Genomic DNA, 20,146 nt, shown 5'->3' on the forward strand with positions numbered 1-20,146 from the left:
CATTTAAAAAACACACACTACTGACAAGAACATTAGACGCCCCACGCTCAACATGTTTTTTGGCTCACATATTTTTCATTGCTTATTCACCATCAAAGTAAAAAACTTAAGACCAACAAACACTAACTGTGTACTTTAAACAGTATATGTTACTCCTGGACCCTTCTCTGCATTGTCTATGCTGTGCATTAAACTTTTCTCTTTTCTTTGTATAGTGTATGTTACACTGTACATTATACTTTTAACCCATTCTCTGTATAGTGTATGTTGTACGTTGTACTCCTGACCTTTTTTTCTGTATTGTCTTCATTGTACATTAAAACGCTATGCTTCACATTACACTTCTGACCTCTTCTCAACAAATTGTGGTTCTTTTATATGAAGGGCTTATGGAGCTTCTATACTGTTCGCAAGTACATCTCTTAGCGGCTGATCCTTCTTTCTTGGCTGATCCCTTTCCTAGGTCGATTGCTGTGTAAAGAGGTAGATCGTTTCTTAGAGTTCGGAAACGAAGAGTTGGAACTCTGCACTGCTGTCCCGTCGGCGTGCCCAGTCTCGACTGTAAAACGGGGAAGAAGGTATACCCCTTTACGGAGGATAGACAGCAGGACCTTTTTGCCCGGAGTATCAGCTTTACAGCCAATCACCCGTTTTATCCTTGATCCATAGAAAAATAGACAGACAAATATATAGATAGATAGATCCCAACCGGGCAAACCCGCTTTTACCCCAGAGTAAACTCAGACCAAATAATGTGCCAGAGAAGTAATCCACTCTGGCCAGAGCACAACACATTTAAAAAACACACACTACTGACAAGAACATTAGACGACACATGCTCAACATGTTTTTGGGTCACATATTTTTCATTGCTTATTCACAATCAAAGTAAAAAACTTAAGACCGACAAACACTAACTGTGTACTTAAAACAGTATATGTTACTCCTGGCCCCTTCTCTGCATTGTCTTTGCTGTGCATTAAACTTTTCTCTTTTCTTTGTATAGTGTATGTTACACTGTACATTATAATTTTGACCCATTCTCTGTATAGTGTACTGTATAGTGTATGTTGTGCGTTGTACTCCTGACCTTTTTTTCTGTATTGTCTTCATTTTACAATAAAACGCTATGCTTCACATTACACTTCTGACCTCTTCTCAACAAATTGTGGTTCTTTGATATGAAGGGCTTATGGAGCTTCTATACTGTTCGCAAGTACATCTCTTAGCGGCTGATCCTTCTTTCTTGGCTGATCCCTTTCCTAGGTCAATCGCTGTGTAAAGAGGTAGATCGTTTCTTAGAGTTCGGAAACGAAGAGTTGGAATTCTGCACTGCTGTCCCGTCGGCGTGCCCAGTCTCGACTGTAAAACGGGGAAGAAGGTATATCCCTTTACGGAGGATAGACAGCAGGACCTTTTTGCCCGGAGTATCAGCTTTACAGCCAATCACCCGTTTTATCTTTGATCCATAGAAAAATAGACAGACAAATATATAAATAGATAGATCCCAACCGGGCAAACCCGCTTTTACCCCAGAGTAAACTCAGACCAAATAATGTGCTAGAGAAGTAATCCACTCTGGCCAGAGCACAACACATTTAAGAAACACACAATACGGACAAGAACATTAGACGACACATGCTCAACATGTTTTTGGCTCACATATTTTTCATTGCTTATTCACAATCAAAGTAAAAAACTTAAGACCGACAAACACTAACTGTGTACTTTAAACAGTATATGTTACTCCTGGCCCCTTCTCTGCATTGTCTATGCTGTGCATTAAACTTTTCTCTTTTCTTTGTATAGTGTATGTTACACTGTACATTATACTTTTAACCCATTCTCTGTATAGTGTATGTTGTACGTTGTACTCCTGACCTTTTTTTCTGTATTGTCTTCATTGTACATTAAAATGCTATGCTTCACATTACACTTCTGACCTCTTCTCAACAAATTGTGGTTCTTTGATATGAAGGGCTTATGGAGCTTCTATACTGTTCACAAGTACATCTCTTAGCGGCTGATCCTTCTTTCTTGGCTGATCCCTTTCCTAGGTCGATCGCTGTGTAAAGAGGTAGTTCGTTTCTTAGAGTTCGGAAACGAAGAGTTGGAACTCTGCACTTCTGTCCCGTTGGCGTGCCCAGTCTCGACTGTAAAACGGGGAAGAAGATATACCCCTTTACGGAGGATAGACAGCAGGACCTTTTTGCCCGGAGTATCAGCTTTACAGCCAATCACCCGTTTTATCCTTGATCCATAGAAAAATAGACAGACAAATATATAGATAGATAGATCCCAACCGGGCAAACCCGCTTTTACCCCAGAGTAAACTCAGACCAAATAATGTGCTAGAGAAGTAATCCACTCTGGCCAGAGCACAACACATTTAAGAAACACACAATACTGACAAGAACATTAGAAGACACATGCTCAACATGTTTTTGGCTCACATATTTTTCATTGCTTATTCACAATCAAAGAAAAAACTTAAGACCGACAAACACTAACTGTGTACTTTAAACAGTATATGTTACTCCTGGCCCCTTCTCTGCATTGTCTATGCTGTGCATTAAACTTTTCTCTTTTCTTTGTATAGTGTATGTTACACTGTACATTATACTTTTAACCCATTCTCTGTATAGTGTATGTTGTACGTTGTACTCCTGACCTTTTTTTCTGTATTGTCTTCATTGTACATTAAAACGCTATGCTTCACATTACACTTCTGACCTCTTCTCAACAAATTGTGGTTCTTTGATATGAAGGGCTTATGGAGCTTCTATACTGTTTGCAAGTACATCTCTTAGCGGCTGATCCTTCTTTCTTGGCTGATCCCTTTCCTAGGTCGATCGCTGTGTAAAGAGGTAGATTGTTTCTTAGATTTCGGAAACGAAGAGTTGGAACTCTGCACTGCTGTCCCGTCGGCGTGCCCAGTCTCGACTGTAAAACGGGGAAAAAGGTATACCCCTTTACGGAGGATAGACAGCAGGACCTTTTTGCACGGATTATCAGCTTTACAGCCAATCACCCGTTTTATCCTTGATCCATAGAAAAATAGACAAATATATAGATAGATCCCAACCGGGCAAACCCGCTTTTACCCCAGAGTAAACTCAGACCAAATAATGTGCTAGAGAAGTAATCCACTCTGGCCAGAGCACAACACATTTAAGAAACACACAATACTGACAAGAACATTAGACGACACATGCTCAACATGTTTTTAGCTCACATATTTTTCATTGCTTATTCACAATCAAAGTAAAAAACTTAAGACTGACAAACACTTTGTTCTCTAAACAGTATATGTTACTCCTGGCCCTTCTTTGCATTGTCTATGCTGTGCATTAAACTTTCTCTTTTCTTTGTATAGTGTATGTTACACTGTACATTATACTTTTGACCCATTCTCTGTATAGTGTATGTTGTACGTTGTACTCCTGACCTTTTTTTCTGTATAGTCTTTATTGTACATTAAAACGCTATGCTTCACATTACACTTTTGACCTCTTCTCAACAAATTGTGATTCTTTGATATGAAGGGCTTATGGAGCTTCTATACTGTTCGCAAGTACGTCTCTTAGCGGCTGATCCTTCTTTCTTGGCTGATCCCTTTCCTAGGTCGATCGCTGTGTAAAGAGGTAGATCGTTTCTTAGAGTTCGGAAACGAAGAGTTTGAACTCTGCACTGCTGTCCCGTCGGCGTGCCCAGTCTCGACTGTAAAACGGGGAAGAAGGTATACCCCTTTACGGAGGATAGACAGCAGGACCTTTTTGCCCGGAGTATCAGCTTTACAGCCAATCACCCGTTTTATCCTTGATCCATAGAAAAATAGACAGACAAATATATAGATAGATAGATCCCAACCGGGCAAACCCGCTTTTACCCCAGAGTAAACTCAGACCAAATAATGTGCTAGAGAAGTAATCCACTCTGGCCAGAGCACAACACATTTAAAAAACACACACTACTGACAAGAACATTAGACGACACATGCTCAACATGTTTTTGGCTCACATATTTTTCATTGCTTATTCACAATCAAAGTAAAAAACTTAAGACCGACAAACACTAACTGTGTGCTTTAAACAGTATATGTTACTCCTGGCCCCTTCTCTGCATTGTCTATGCTGTGCATTAAACTTTTCTCTTTTCTTTGTATAGTGTATGTTACACTGTACATTATAATTTTGACCCATTCTCTGTATAGTGTATGTTGTACGTTGTACTCCTGACCTTTTTTTCTGTATTGTCTTCATTGTACATTAAAACGCTATGCTTCACATTACACTTCTGACCTCTTCTCAACAAATTGTGGTTCTTTGATATGAAGGGCTTATGGAGCTTCTATACCAGGGGTGGGCAAACTTTTTGACTTGAGGGCCGCAATGGGTTCATATATTGGACCCGGGGGCCGGACCAAGAGTAGATGAATTATGTGTATGTGTCATCCATAGTAAGTATAGTAATATTCCTCCATAGTAAGCATAGTAATTAATCCCCCATATAGTAATTCATCCCCCATATAGTAATTCATCCCCCATAGTAATTCATCCCCCATAGTAATTCATCCCCCATATAGTAATTCATCCCCCATATAGTAATTCATCCCCCATAGTAATTCATCCCCCCTATAGTAATTCAGCCCCCATAGTAATTCATCCCCCCTATAGTAATTCATCCCCCCTATAGTAATTCATCCCCCATAGTAATTCATCCCCCATATAGTAATTCATCCCCCATTTTGTAATTCATCCCCCATATAGTAATTCATCCCCCATAGTAATTCATCCCCCATATAGTAATTCATCCCCCATAGTAATTCATCCCCCATATAGTAATTCATCCCCCATAGTAATTCATCCCCCATATAGTAATTCATCCCCCATATAGTAATTCATCCCCCATATTAATTCATCCCCCCTATAGTAATTCATCCCCCATATAGTAATTCATCCCCCATATAGTAATTCATCCCCCATATTAATTCATCCCCCATATAGTAATTCATCCCCCATAGTAATTCATCCCCCATATAGTAATTCATCCCCCATAGTAATTCATCCCCCATATAGTAATTCATCCCCCATAGTAATTCATCCCCCATAGTAATTCATCCCCCATATAGTAATTCATCCCCCATAGTAATTCATCCCGATATAGTAATTCATCCCCCATAGTAATTCATCCCCCATATTAATTCATCCCCCATAGTAATTCATCCCCCATATAGTAATTCATTCCCCATATTAATTCATCCCCCATATTAAGTCCCCAAGTCCCCCCTGTGTCAATTCACTTACCTTTGCTCCGCGCGTTCCTCTCGCCGTGTCCCGCGCCGTTCTGGTGTAGCATGAAATCTGTCTCCTATGAGGATCTGTCCCGCTCGACGTATCTGCGCATGTGCCAGTTTCAGGCATTAGCAGCCAATCGGCTATCTCCGGCACATGCGCAGATACGTCGAGGGGGACAGATCCTCATAGGAGACAGATTTTCATGCTACACCGGAACGGCGCGGGACACGGCGAGAGGAACGCGCGGAGCAAAGGTAAGTGAATTGACACAGGGGGGACTTGGGGACTTCAGGGCAGACTGTGAGAGGAGCCTAGCTCCGCGGGCCGGATTAAAAGGTCCGCCGGGCCGTAGTTTGCCCATTGCTGTTCTATACTGTTCGCAAGTACATCTCTTAGCGGCTGATCTTTCTTTCTCTGCTGATCCCTTTCCTAGGTCGATCGCTGTGTAAAGAGGTAGATCGTTTCTTAGAGTTTGGAAACGAAGAGTTGGAACTCTGCACTGCTGTCCCGTCAGCGTGCCCAGTCTCGACTGTAAAACGGAAAAGAAGGTATACCCCTTTACAGAGGATAGACAGCAGGACCTTTTTGCCCGGAGTATCAGCTTTACAGCCAATCACCCTTTTATCCTTGATCCATAGAAAAATAGACAGACAAATATATAGATAGATAGATCCCAACCGGGCATCTGCTTTTACCACAGAGTAAACTCAGAGCAAATAATGTGCCAGAGAAGTAATCCACTCTGGCCAGAGCACAACACATTTAAAAAACACACAATACTGACAAGAACATTAGACGACACATGCTCAACATGTTTTTGGCTCACACATTTTTCATTGCTTATTCACAATCAAAGTAAAAAACTTAAGACTGACAAACACTGTGTACTCTAAACAGTATATGTTACTCCTGGCCCCTTCTCTGCATTGTCTATGCTGTGCATTAAACTCCTCTCTTTTCTTTGTATAGTGTATGTTACACTGTACATTATACTTCTGACCCATTCTCTGTATAGTGTATGTTGTACGTTGTACTCCTGACCTTTTTTCTGTATAGTCTTTATTTTACATTAAAACGCCATGCTTCACATTACACTTCTGACCTCTTCTCAACAAATTGTGATTCTTTGATATGAAGGGCTTATGGAGCTTTTATACTGTTTGCAAGTATGTCTCTTAGCGGCTGATCCCTTTTGGCTGATCCCTCTCCTAAGTTGATCGTTGTGTAAAGAGTTAGATCGCTTCTTAGATTTCGGAAACGAAGAGTTGGAACTCTGCACTGCTGTCCCGTCAGCGTGCCCAGTCTCGACTGTAAAACGGGGAAGAAGGTATACCCCTTTAAAGAGGATAGACAGCAGGACCTTTTTGCCCGGAGTATCAGCTTTACAGCCAATCACCCTTTTATCCTTGATCCATAGAAAATAGACAGACAAATATATAGATAGATCCCAACCGGGCATCCACTTTTACCACAGAGTAAACTCAGACCAAATATTGTGCCAGAGAAGTAATACACTCTGGCCAGAGCACAACACATGTAAAAAACACACAATACTGAGAAGAACATTAGACGACACACGCTCAACATGTTTTTGGCTCACATATTTTTCAGTGCTTAATCACAAACGAAAAAACCTTAAGACAGAAAAAACTGAACTTTCTATTCTGAACTGTATATTTTTCTTCTGGCCCCTTCTCCACATTGTCTTTGCTGTACATTAAACTCTTGTCCCTTTTATCTATAGTCTGTGTTATAAATTATACCTCTTACTGCTTCTATGTATAATGTACATTGTACTTTATACTCTTTACCCTTTTTCGGTATATTCTTTGTTGTACCTTATACAGCATTCTCCCCTGAATTTGCGGTTCAGTATTTGCGGCCTTAATCGTTCGTGGGCTTTTCCTGCTTACCACGTGAGTGTTTTGCTGAGTGAAAACAAGAGACGTAAGATGCCTCCCAAATTGTCTGCACCTTCCAAGGCTTCTGGCAATGATCCTGGGCACCAGAAGAAGTTTAAAACACTTCAGGATCTTTCCTCAGCATAGAGGGATTGCTAATACCTGCACTTTGCATTGAAGATGCCAATCCTTGATACTAACACCATCTGCCAAAAATGGACTCTTTCCTGTGCAGATACACGGGGCAGCCACAAGAATAAGTTAGGGATTACTTTGGAGAAAGATTGTTACCTTTGACTGTCATTTCATGTTATTTACAGTAAGTAAAGCTTTTGAAGCTTTGCCTGGTCTGAAGTTACACAAGGGGTGGAATGTAAGTATGTAAAAGGCCCATAGTATCGCATTCTGTCCATAATGTAGCCGCTTTCTTGTGAATCTCTTTTCACAAATTTCTTTGTTGGTGGAATGTAAGTAACCTGCACACATAGTCGACAGTTTGGGTAATTTATACACATTGGGGTATAAAGACAGTGGTACAGGAGTTAATACAGTGTGAATATACGGTTACGAAGGATAACAAAGGTTTTTCTAGCAGCCTGTCTTAAGTGTACACATGTGATAGGTGGGATAACTTCTCTACCTAAACACTTATGTAAATATTTGTAAAGCAGATGCTATATTTTTGCACTGTTAATTTATTTTTATTTATTGGCCACATTGTCTCTGTATATTTGTTATCTCCCTTTTTCCCCTTTCAAGTTTTTGTTCAAAGTTTTCATGAGGATGGCTCCCCAGGCCAAAGAAGACATGGTCTATTTTTTTTTGGGGGGGAGGGGGTGAGTGTAGCAACCTCTTAGTTCGGTGCTAGGATTGGTAGTTAGTGTAATATAGTTTGTTCATCTGTTTAACTGGAGAACTGCTAGTGAAATCTAACCTAGCTCTCTGCTTAACAGGGAGCTGTAATAGTGTAGGAATGCCTGCTCAATGTGTTCAAGTTGGTTTGAATCCCAAATATGGCACCACCTGCCTGGAGTTTGCATGTTTTCCCTATGCCTGCATGGGTTTCCTCCGGGTACTCCAGTTTCCTCCCACACTCCAAAGACATGCTGGTAGGTTAATTGGATCCTCTCTAAATTGTCCCTAGTATGTGTATGTATGAATGTGAGTTAGGGACTTTAGATTGTATGCCCCTTGAGGGTTAGGGACTGATGTGAATGTACAATATATATGTAAAGCGCTGCATAAATTGACAGCGTTATAAGTACCTGAAATAAATAAATAAATAAGTGCTGTGAGTTCTGCCTCTGACTTCCTCTGTATCCATGCAACCTAGGAAAGTTCTGGATGAATAAGTGGAACTCATGCAGAGCACGGTATGAATATTAATGCTGCTCCAGCCAATCACAGGAAGGGTGATCCCGAAGGATGCTGGGAGATGTTATGTATTCTTTTGGCACACTGAGCCCTGGGTGTTTCCTGGAGTGGATTGCACCAGCCCAGGAAAGGACACTGTCCTCCCAGGCATCGGCTGACATGCAGCCTCAGATGGGTGACCTGAGGGCCTGAAGTAAGAGAGAGAAATACCCTGGTTTTTCAAAAGGCTGACTGATGGGGTGTCTATTGAGGATCTAGTCTGGTATCACTGAGAAGAGTCTACAGCTGCTCTTGTGGGCTTTGTGAGTACAGACATGCTTAAGGATTTTATAGACTGTTGTTAACCCCCTCGTCTAATGTGCTAAGGGAATACTGGTAAGTTTTCTGAAGAGCTCTGTCTAACTTATCCATCTGCTCAGGGAGTTTGCTCAAGTTCACTACTATTGCCGCCACTAGCTACAAGAAGACATCTCCCATCTGCTTTCAGCAAGGGTTTCACCTAAAGCTCAACCAAAGATCAGATAAAGTCCTCCATTGTATGTAGTTCTATTCTTGGAGTATCCTACTAAATCCCCCTCTCCCTATGTAAGTTCTCCAATAATAAAACTACAAAAACAACAACCCCGAGACTGATCATTGCAGACAACGAGCGAATGTGCATGTGCACCTGGCTGTGAATCTACTTTGTGCCTGGTTGCTAGACAAAAGTGGGGAAGACCTGGGTCAAATCCTAGCAACTCCTACTGGGGTGTCGCTACAGGTTACTGGCAATCAAGGGGTTAAATGTGGAGGGAATAGTGTGTCAGGCAATCTGACGCTATCTGGGAGGGACACTAACTGACGCTAGTGTTATCTGACATCGAATGTGACACTAATACAGTGATCAGTAAAAAAAAATCTGTATACGGTACTAATGACACTGATGACAGGGCAGGGAAAGGGTTAACTGGGGGCATTCGGGGGGTTACATTTGCCTATCTAGGTGTTTTAACTTGTATGTGTGCTGTTTTAACTCACGTGGATGTGCTCTCTTCTCTCTCCGGAACCGAAAGAGCTCCAGGAGAGATCACGCAAGTTCCTGTATCTGTGTTTTGTAAACACAGGCTCAGGCTGATCTCTGATTCAGTGCAGCCAATCAGCAGGGCCAGGCCAAAAATCATTGCTGTACCAAGCCACAACACCGCCAGGCTGGTGAGCATGTGCGTGCCCCCTGTTTGGGAGCATGGATCATGTACTAGGTACGTGATTCAGCGCAGAGTAGCCTCTCTGCCGCAGTAAATGTGCGGTGGGGTAGTTGGCAGCTGGATAATAAAGGTTACCATATTCTGTTTTAAACCCAAATAAAAGGCCCATAGTCATAATTTCCCACATCGGTTGCTTGGTTTTCTTTATTATGCACAGAATGATCAGATTGTTTGTGTGGGTGGTGTTGAAATGGTTGTTTGTCACACAGTCCCGTGTCTCCCTTTTTTAGTCAGAGATTGGCCCATCCAAAAGCCCCCTATTGGCATAATGACCTAAATTCAGATGCCAGATGATACATTATGGTTGCATAGAATTTGGTCTGATGATTTTCCTTATTAAGGAATATGTACACCCAACATTTCATATTCCTGATATGTGCCTGCTGTACCATGTGTGGGAACTCGCTTCAAGTGGTAGAGCTTTTCTTGTTAAAGCACACAGCAACTCGCTTCGTTAAGGGCCTTCTTGCCCAATTTTATTTAAATTAAAAAGTTCCAGAAACACAAATGCTTCCCACGCAGGGGTATCCACCATCAAACAAAACAATTCAGCCTTCTGGCTCTTTCAGCTATACCACTCTATATTTGTCTCCTACAGACTTCTTCCACAGTTGTTTTAGCACACAGCTATTCTCAAACAGCTCCTTGCTGCCTTTGGCTTCCACCTCTCCTTGGTGGAGCCCTCCTGACTCCTATCTGCCGGGGTGGAGCCCTCCTGACTCCTATCTGCCGGGGTGGAGCCCTCCTGACTCCTATCTGCCGGGGTGGAGCTCAGAATCATGGCCTGGCCTCCACAAAAAGGCCTGCACACACCTGTGCAATCAGCACGCTGGCTGCTCCAAAAATATGGGCCCAGGATTGGAGATTTCATCCCTCCCAAATCTCTAAGAAATCTCCAGGCTACAGGTCCCAAAACAGGCTTTACAAACCAATGCTTCTGCATTATGAGATCTGCCTGGAGCCCCTCAACCTGTATAGTTGAGAATCCTGGGTGTCCATCATGATTTCCACCGTGGCAGGATACCGTACTGCCACACATGTAATTGGATGAAAAAGTGTCCTGTTCTCTTTGTATTGCTTCCTTAGTGTGAAATCCCTGGTGTTCCTGCCAGTCCCTCTGCTTTCCTATTAAAAACTGACAACGCCGGGCATGAGGTGCACAGGATGTTATTGGATTAAACAGAAGTAGCATTTACAAATGTCAAGGTAGTGGCAGAAGCTTACTCAGCAAATTTAGGGTGGCAGAGTCTTATTAATACACGGTTCAGATTATATCAGGACTAGCAGAACTGTGATACAGGCAGAGATTGGTATCCCATGTACTGGTACTTACTGTATCGGCGAGTCAGTTTTCTGGCTGTGCTAAGAACCCTGGCTGCTCTTGTAATGGCTATTTTGGGCCTATAATAATTTTTAACATTATTGTGAACTTCTGATAGGGGGTTTAAGTCTCAGTTCCTGCAACTTATCTTTCATCACCTCAACAACCCCCCCCCCCTTTTGAAGCTTTCCTGTTGGGGTTTATGGCAGTATGGCCACCTTGCTGAATAAGCCCTGGAGTCTTAATTTCTAACACCTCCTAGGGAGTATTGTCATAGATCTTCCTGCGGGAACTGGCTTCAAAGGAGGTATGCTTCACTGGACATTGGCTGATCATAAATTCCTCTGATGAGCTACAGTTGGCCAATATCTTTCACAAGTCACAGAGCCCCCCTTTGAACAGAAATGGAAAAATACTAGAACTTATTGAAGGGTGTGGCTTCACCTGGAATGGAGGGGGAGGGGTATAAAAGTAAGCCATTGCTTAATTTCTGCCCCTTTTCTCTTTGGAAACCAAGTCATCAGGATGTCTGCGTAACGTATTATTCTGTTTCTTTTCTGTAACTTTCTTTCCTGTAGTCATCTCTTTGTATTGGTAACATTCTGTATTGGCATTGTAATATTACTACTTTTAAAGTTATGCCAGCTACATTATATTTTGATATATATGATTAATAACAAGCTTCTTTTCTGTGTAAATAAATTAGATCTTTATTTTTTGCACAGTTGTTATCATTTGGTATTAACATTATTGGTATTAGCCACATTAGGATTGGCTAAATTCATGTATAGACAAAAGGTTGTAATCACTTATTACATTTATAATTTTAGATAGAACCAAGTGAATAAGTTCTGTAGCAAAACTGCCAAAACACTCTCCTCCAATGATCAGACTTCTGGTGACACGCCTCTCCTCCCTTCTCATAGCCATTCACTGGGAAAACCACTGTGCTGCTGTTTCTCCTCCCCCAGATTTCTAGGCTCCTTATGCAGAGGGCATACAAAAAGGGAAATATTGTATTTACGAGTATATTATTTTTTTAATATGTACACAAATGTTTTGCCTTTCATTTCTATTTTAGACCAAGGTCACACCTATGCAGTTTGCTTTTGATCCATTTCTGCAGTGCTTTTTGCAGTGCTATAATGCATCAAAAACGTGCCAAATGTGTTTCTGCAGGATCTTCACCGAAGTCTTTTGAACCAAAAAACAGACCATTTTGCATTTTAAAAAGTCCCTTACTCTTTCCAAAAATGTAGCGGCTCAAAAAAGCATACATGTGAATGTGTCCCATAGGCAACCATGTAAAATGGACTGTAGTGCATTTCTGCAAGGAGCACCAAAAAACGCATAGGTGTGAACTAGGTGTAGCACTACCCTGGTAAGGGCCTCTGTGTTGTGGGTACCCCTAAGCTTTTTTTTTGCACAGCCAGGCAACAAGTATTTCTCACACAGACTTGCATCCAAAGACAGTGACCAGTCCATGGGCTTGGTTTTGTTGTTTTATTAGGGGAATTCAACTTGGATAGGGAAATAGAGATTATGGGATGCCCGGTTTGGCTTGAATCAATGAAAGGGGGACACCTCCTTTCTATGTACAAAAGCAGATCCTGGACTGTTCTTTTCCTGAAAGCCGTCAGTCATTGCAGATCAGTAGCAGCTGCCCTTTACAGGCGAGGAACTAGCAGCCCCTCAAAAATCACTTTACATCTTGTAGCTACATGCAGAGATATCTTCTCTCCCCTTATAGAGCTGCTCCCAGCTTCACAGCCTTAAAGCACTAACACCCCTCCTGGCTTCTCGGAAGATCTCCTGGGACAAGAATCAAGGATTGAGCCCAGTGCTGTCCTTAGAAAGCTTGCTACATTTGGCAGTCTATTCCTTTGTAGATCCCAAACTGTGCTGCTGTACTCACACTGTCCTCCTCGCTCCCTGCTGCTCCAGGCCTTGATCCCATCCATGCCTCTCGCAGAATGTATCTTCCTGAGCCAGCCCGAGCCCAGTTTAGAAGCCGCCCCCCCTTCAGACCTAGAAGACCCCTCCTAGACACCGACAGTCTCCTCAGCACTCCATATTCCACCCAACTCCCCTTTTTGCCTGACTCTCCAATATTTATAGGCCCGTCCACCACTCAACCAGGGTCTCCAAACCTGGGATTGGCAGGACCCCCAATGAATATGCTGATTCCACCCCTTCCTTCTTACCAACTTCCGGAAGGTTCTATGGTCCTCCAGAGTCAGGAGGAGGCGATAGAGCCACAACCTGTTGAGTCATCCAGCTGACCTGCAATAATTCAACCTTAATTGCCTGGCTCACACAACTACCATGAGTCATACACAATGATTTTGCCTATAACACACTATACTATTCTAGTAGCGCATTAGAGGGTGTTACACTGGTCTTAACTGTATGGGTTGTTTTACAAGATGAGAGTTCACATATACTCTAATTAGCAAGGAGTGTAAATTTCAAACCCCCTGGATGTGCTGCAAGCCCATGGTATCGGTGAACTTGATCCCCTAGTCAAGTTATTTTTTTATACTAGCAGGGTCTTAAAAGGATAAATCGTGGGGAAATATGCATGCATTACAGAGTTGTACTACATTTTGTTCCTTTTTTCTCTTTGACATATGCTTTAGGATCTAACAACTATGTATGAGCTTGACAAGGTATGGTATGTAGGAAATAACTGAACAAAAGGCAAGTAGCTGTGCAAAATGATCCCTAGAAATGGCTTTGGCTTTAATTAACAATGTTGATTACTGTTTGATATGTTTGAGTAAGCACACATCTGCATTGTTTGGAGCCAGAAGGATCTAGCTGGGGCAGGAGACACAGCAGTTCTTACACAGGTCAAGTATTTTCGATGTAAATTGCAGACAATTCTAGGAGCACAAGGACAACAGATGACTGTGAATTGTGCAAGAATCACTATTGGTTAGGAAAGAGGAATGGGGAGGAGGAGTTACTTAGATATCTTAACAAACAGAAAACAGACAAAACCTCATTCTAAAAGAGACCTGAAGAAAAGCAACATTTTTAGCCACTATGTGGACTTTGGTAGCCTCTATATTGTGTTTGATGACCTCTCTTACACACACTGAAGAGACTTGTCCAGGTAAGTCTAATCATAAAACTGTAGAAGGGACGATTTAGAGGTTCTCAAACATTTTAGAGGTTCTCATGGACATTAGCTAACAGTCCAGATGACCCGCTGCTTATACGTCAGTCCTGACAGTTCTACACAACCAATGTGAACAGAGAAAGTAGTATGCCCAGACTGAACAACTATCGTTCTTTTCCCTAAAGATAAGCTGACACTGGGAATGTCTAACATTGTTCCACTGAGGATTATGTTATGCAGCAAGATGCAGTCAAGGCAGATGTAATTTGTTACTAACAACTTTATTTCAAACTATGATAAACAATATGTCTTTCCTTAATAAGGTTAACAATACTTTGGTGAAAGACAACAGAGTTCATTACATTGAACACGCAAGCGCTCCTGGTGGCAGACATACCACAGTATGAGAAGATGTTATATGTTGAGTTTTACATGCTCAATAACTAAGGAGAGAGCATTTAGAATGAATATCCTAATTCTATTACCCAACAGCGTTGTTGAATTTCATGACATTTGAATTAAAATACTTCTGGAATGTTTGGAGCTAAGTGGATCAATCTGACTTTGGCCAAGTGACAGGTTTATGATGTTAAAAAGCAATTCTAGGAACACATAAGGAACCAGATGATTCTGAATCTCTATAGATTAAGAAAGAGGATGGTATGCATGGGGAAAAAGGCATCTTGTTAAATAGAGCACTGACAATGTCTCATTGTGCAAGAGACTTGAAGAATAGCAAGAAATACTTTTTAGCCACTCTGCACACTTCACAGTCACCTGTAAACTTAATAAGTTCACCCACTTCTTTTAAAATGCAGATATTTCAAGAAGGACATGATTAAACAAAGATTAGTTATTAATAAGTACCCATTAGGAGAGACACTAAGCTCTGGTTTAAAAAATAAAAATGCTATTTAACCCCTTGCCTATCGGACACTTATACCCCCTTCCTGCCCAGGCCAATTTTCAGCTTTCAGCGCTGTCGCACTTTGAATGACAATTTTGCGGTCATGCAACATTGTACCCATATGAAATTCCTCTCTTTTTTTTACACAAATAGTGCTTTCTTTTGGTGGTATTTAATCGCCACTGGGTGTCTTATTTTCTGTGCTATAAACAAAAAAAGAGCAAAAATTGTTGGAAAAAAAAGTTTTCCTTTGTTTCTATTATACAATTTTGCAAACATGTAATTGTTCTCCTTCACTAATGTGCGTTGATGAGGCTGCACTGATAGGCAGCACTGATAGATGCACTGATGAGGTGGCACGGATAGGCAGCACTGATGGGCACAGATAAGCAGCACTGATAGGCGGCACTGATGAGGCGGCACTGTTATGCAACAATGATGGGCACAGGTGGGCGGCACGGCTAGGCACTGATGGGCACTGATCATCAGGGCACTGATGATCGGTGCTGATCCATCCTCTGGCAATTGCCAGTTATCGGCAGTACTTTCCTCACGCAACTGCATTTACCAGTGATCTGCTGTGTCGTTGGACACGGCTAATCACGTGGTAAAAGGCCACTGTGATTGGCCTTTTACCACATCACGTGATCAGCTGTGTCCATAGGACACATCACGGAGATCGCTAGGTGGCACGCCCCTGGGGACACGAGGGAGAGCGTGTTCTGGGAGGACGTCATATGATGCCCTCCCAGAACTGGCCGGCCACAGTGAAGCCGTCATTTGGCTATCTGCGGTTGGCAAGTGGTTAAGTATGGATTTGTAAGTCAAAAATTACTATATGTATTGCTCTAAAGCTGGCCATAGATGATCAGAAACTGAGCCTGTTCACCAGGGACCGGCCGTATTTTGATCCATGTGTGCCTGCTCCTGCTCAGCAGAAGTGGATCTAACAATCAACTTCTGTCAAATGGGCTTGTTGGAAAAAAATTTTTGATCAGAAGCTGCAGACACTGATCAGTAAACAATAGAAGGAAATGGCTACACATTTCGGTAGGACATGATGATTTACTGAAAAATGTTCACGGAAGTATCAAAAAGTTCTCAGCACACAAGTTAAAATTATAATCAGGAGAAATGTTGACCCATTTCACACTCCGTAGCGCTTATTCATAACATAAGTTAAGCACTTGGTTATGTTTCTTATACTGTATATACCTCAAAGATCAGAGGTGTGGGTCCCGCTTAATCACCTATTAACCCTAAACAGAGCCTATTGTAAAGGTATGGAAATCTGGGCACTGCCATAGTGGATATGTACCAATGTGAATAAAAACAATACTGTACATACTTGCTGGATGCAATAGAGCTGTACACAGTGTTACAGAACCGCACACTTTTCATGGAAAGCATATTCTGGCAGTGTATATTTGGCTATGGTTTAACAGCAAAGAAAGTGATTTTCCCAAAATCTAGCAATGAGAAATAATGTAGTTTCTTAACTGGTCCTAATCTTTCCCTGTGCTGTTTGTCATTCCTCTCTATCCTATCCCTACATCAACTTCCTGTATAGTCATGCTAGGGCTTCTTCTTCTTTGAGCCTTTCTTTTATAGTGAGTTCATTATGGTTTAAAAAAATCTTATGGGTGAATCTGCACATAAATTTGCCAGGATTGTGAATTTCAAACCCACAGGATTCATCACAGATCCATGGTAGGGGAAAACTCAAACCTCCTCCCCTGACAACTCATAGGGCCCCAGGGCAATAGGGGATCATGGGGCCCCTGTGTCCTTGCCCAAACTCAAAAAAGCCTATGAAAAAGGTACCAGGGGAATCTCATGGGGCCCCCTACTGACCCCGGGCCCTCGGGCAGTGCCGAGTTTCCAAATGGTCAGTCCGCCCCTGCTCATCCCTACTCTCAATCAAGTTGTGGGTGGAGCCAGATGGCTGGTACCCAAGATGGAGGAAAGAGACAGAGAGACCAAGTTATTAGCATGCATGTTATTGAATTAAACAGAAGTAGCAATTACGTGTCAAGGTAGTGGCAGAAGCTTTCTCAGCGATCCTAAGATTGTGGAGGCAGAGTCTTATTAATACACAGTTTAGCTTATATCAGGACTAGTGGAACTTTGATACAGCCAGAGATTGGTATCCCATTTATTGGTGCTTACTGTACGGGCAACAGCATCTGAATGAAGAAGGTGGCTGTTACTCAAGTATCCATGTGGCACACCTGTAGACCGGCAGAGGTCCTTAGCCTATTCTAGTGCTAGATCAGTGGAGCAGCAGCAGATTTCCTAATCTGTCCCTTCTCGACGGGAACCTTTCCGTATTGCTAGTGCGCTGTCCCTAGCCAGCTGGGAACTTGTCCCTACACTATCCACTTCGCAACTGTGCACCAACTGCAGTGAGCCAGTACTTAGTAAGCATTGTCCTCACTAAAGATGGCCGCGAAGGTCATCCAGAGTTGCTGCATCCTATCAGACAGCTGCCTCCCTGATGACATATGTTGAGGTTTCAGAAGAACAAATTTCCTCTTATTCTCCATTCTCTTCTGTATCGTAACCTCACTCTGGATCCCCTTGAAAACTCCATATTTTAACAAAACGAGTAGGGGCAGGGCCTGGATGTTGTGACGTCATCACGCATACAGGCCCAGCTGGGATCTTTACATCTGTTTGGATGAATGCTTTTTGACCATGTCTTATATAAGTTTTTATGATCTTTTCTAATGAGACTTCTACTCTGTGGATTTACACTATTCCTTGCCTTTCTTCTCTTTGGGCATGTTATGCATTATTGCGGGTCTAATAAATTAACCCTTGGGAACCTGAAAGTGACCGTGCTGGAGGATTCATGTTACATGCTTACCATGAGCACTGTATTATGGGGGTGATTAATTTCTGGTAAGCATTTTTCCTGTTTGAACACTGGGATCTTGGCTATTTGGGTATTAAAGAAGACCATCTTCCATGCCTATTGGAATTTCAGATGAAGACTGGGGACTTTTTCAGCACCTGCTTTTATTTTAGCACATTACATTCTATTGTTTTGCACTAATGAAGACTTTTGGTGTTGTTATATTTTTTCCACGTGTTATGTTAGTAAGATAAACTGCACCTGCCTACAAACAGTAATGTTAACCATCTACATAGAGCTTTCACCTCCCAGAACAGTTATACATAAGCTGTATTGAAAAGGTATCTGACTAAAACAGTTTGAAAAAACTTGTGGAGAAGTGTCTTTAGAATATCAAGAAATTAATTTCATAAGTTGAAGGTACTAGAAGAGAACTGATGCACAGAATATTTTCATGTATTAGTGACCAATTATTTAATTTTATTAAATTATATAAAGATTACTTGTGAGCCACTGGAGTGTGTGTTCTAGATCTTTATACAAAACAAATTTATAGTGTATAAAATGACTATATGTTTTAATAAATGTAAATATGGGCGCTGGCTTCCTTGCTCTCCCTCATATATGTGAGTCTAATATTGATAAAATTGAATATAGTATAAGGTACCGCGCTCTATTTAGGACTAATGGTTGCTTACTCACTTATGGTGGTGACTATGTACTCTCTACAGTATAGTTATGAACAGTTTATGATGCAATGAGATAGCATATCTCTAAAGTTAATATTACTAAAGAAACTAATATATTAATTATTGTGATATAATCCGTGAAAAGCAGAAAAAATAAATAAAATAAATATATTCACCTAATTAATTTCAAAGAAATACAAATTATGTGTACTAATTAATTTATACACTCATTAATTGTGAAAAAATAATAATAGAAAAATTAGACAAAAATAAAAATAAAAATGTATATAGAGATAAAAAATAAAAAATGAATAATGTATATTATAATGATGGTAGATATAATGTGAATAAAAGTTCCAATGAAAAAAATTTTTTCCAATGAAAAAAAGTCTTAACCAACTTTGTGCAGAGTTCAACGAAATAGTTAATGCGATGTGCTCTTTTCCCAAACAGTCTGCTGATTTATGGGTGTAGTCTGTGTAGAGAAGATACTTCCGTGTTAACCTAATGACAGGCAGACCTCTCCCTCCTTGGAATGCTCCTTATTCCTGCTCTCTGTTATTCCTCATTTTAGCCATGTAAAAAGAAAAAATGACATAGTGTCTTATCATAGATAAATTGTGAATTTTATTAAGTTCCCAATATGCACTCACATATAAAAGGATAAAACACGCTTTGTATATAAAAAGCCGCTGTAAGCGGTGATGACCAGCCTCTTTAGTGTGTCAGCACACACTGACAATACTCGCCGTATGGGTAGTCGGATCACTGGTGACGTCTCTGCCCCTCCCCAATTTTATAATTTTGTAATTTTAATATCAATGTTACATCTTACTGTATATTCTGTTCCCTAAATTCTATTTCCCTACAGATGTAAAACTTGTAGGCATTCAAGGCTCTGACAAGTTGGCTATACTTCGTGGATGTCCTGGGTTGCCTGGACCTCCTGGCCAGAAAGGTGAACTTGGTGAACCCTCAGAGAAAGGTTAGTGGATAGTTGACAGTATATGAATTATCGCATGTATACACAGGAGCCTTATTTACTGTGCTAAGTCAGGAGGCAGCCAGAGCTATGCTAATTCCTTCTCTTTTCTCATTGATCTTCTTGCCCATGTTCCCAATTGCACCTTGCACCTTGCTAGGGATGAGCTTTCAGCATACATGATTTCACAGCAAAATATTGTGTATGGCAACATTTTTTGAAAACCACCCTTAATTTTGCCATGACATGCTCAAAGGAAGTAAAAGACAGCTTAGAAAAAAGAAAATTTGCTGTTTGACACGGTGTTGTCATTTTGATTAAATATATCCTTCTTTTTTCTCTACTTGCATTTCCACTTTTATTTATTGAATCCTGGGAAGTGATATTATACAGATTGCTATAATATTCCTTAAACACCTTGGAGATCTCTTTAGTAGAGTGAACCGTTTC

At 41.2% G+C, this 20,146-nt stretch overlaps 1 protein-coding gene across 2 annotated transcripts in view; it reads left to right on the plus strand.

Moving 5' to 3' along the window:
* The first annotated feature begins 14,117 nt into the window (after positions 1–14,117).
* The window catches only part of LOC149467084 (ficolin-2-like), a 29,261-nt gene continuing 23,232 nt past the window's right edge, over positions 14,118–20,146 (plus strand). Inside the window, exons 1-2 of one of the 2 annotated variants that reach the window (XM_089672282.1) lie at positions 14,118–14,255; positions 19,586–19,699. In XM_089672282.1, coding sequence (XP_089528408.1) covers positions 14,186–14,255; positions 19,586–19,699 — 184 coding nt within the window. In that variant the 5' untranslated portion in view covers positions 14,118–14,185. The remainder of the gene's footprint in view (positions 14,256–19,585; positions 19,700–20,146) is intronic. The other variant, XM_089672283.1, reaches the window with a different exon arrangement.

Source organism: Staurois parvus, unplaced genomic scaffold (assembly GCF_062004578.1).
Source record: "Staurois parvus isolate SC_StPar_1 unplaced genomic scaffold, SC_StPar_1.0 ptg000124l, whole genome shotgun sequence".
NCBI lineage: Eukaryota > Metazoa > Chordata > Amphibia > Anura > Ranidae > Staurois > Staurois parvus.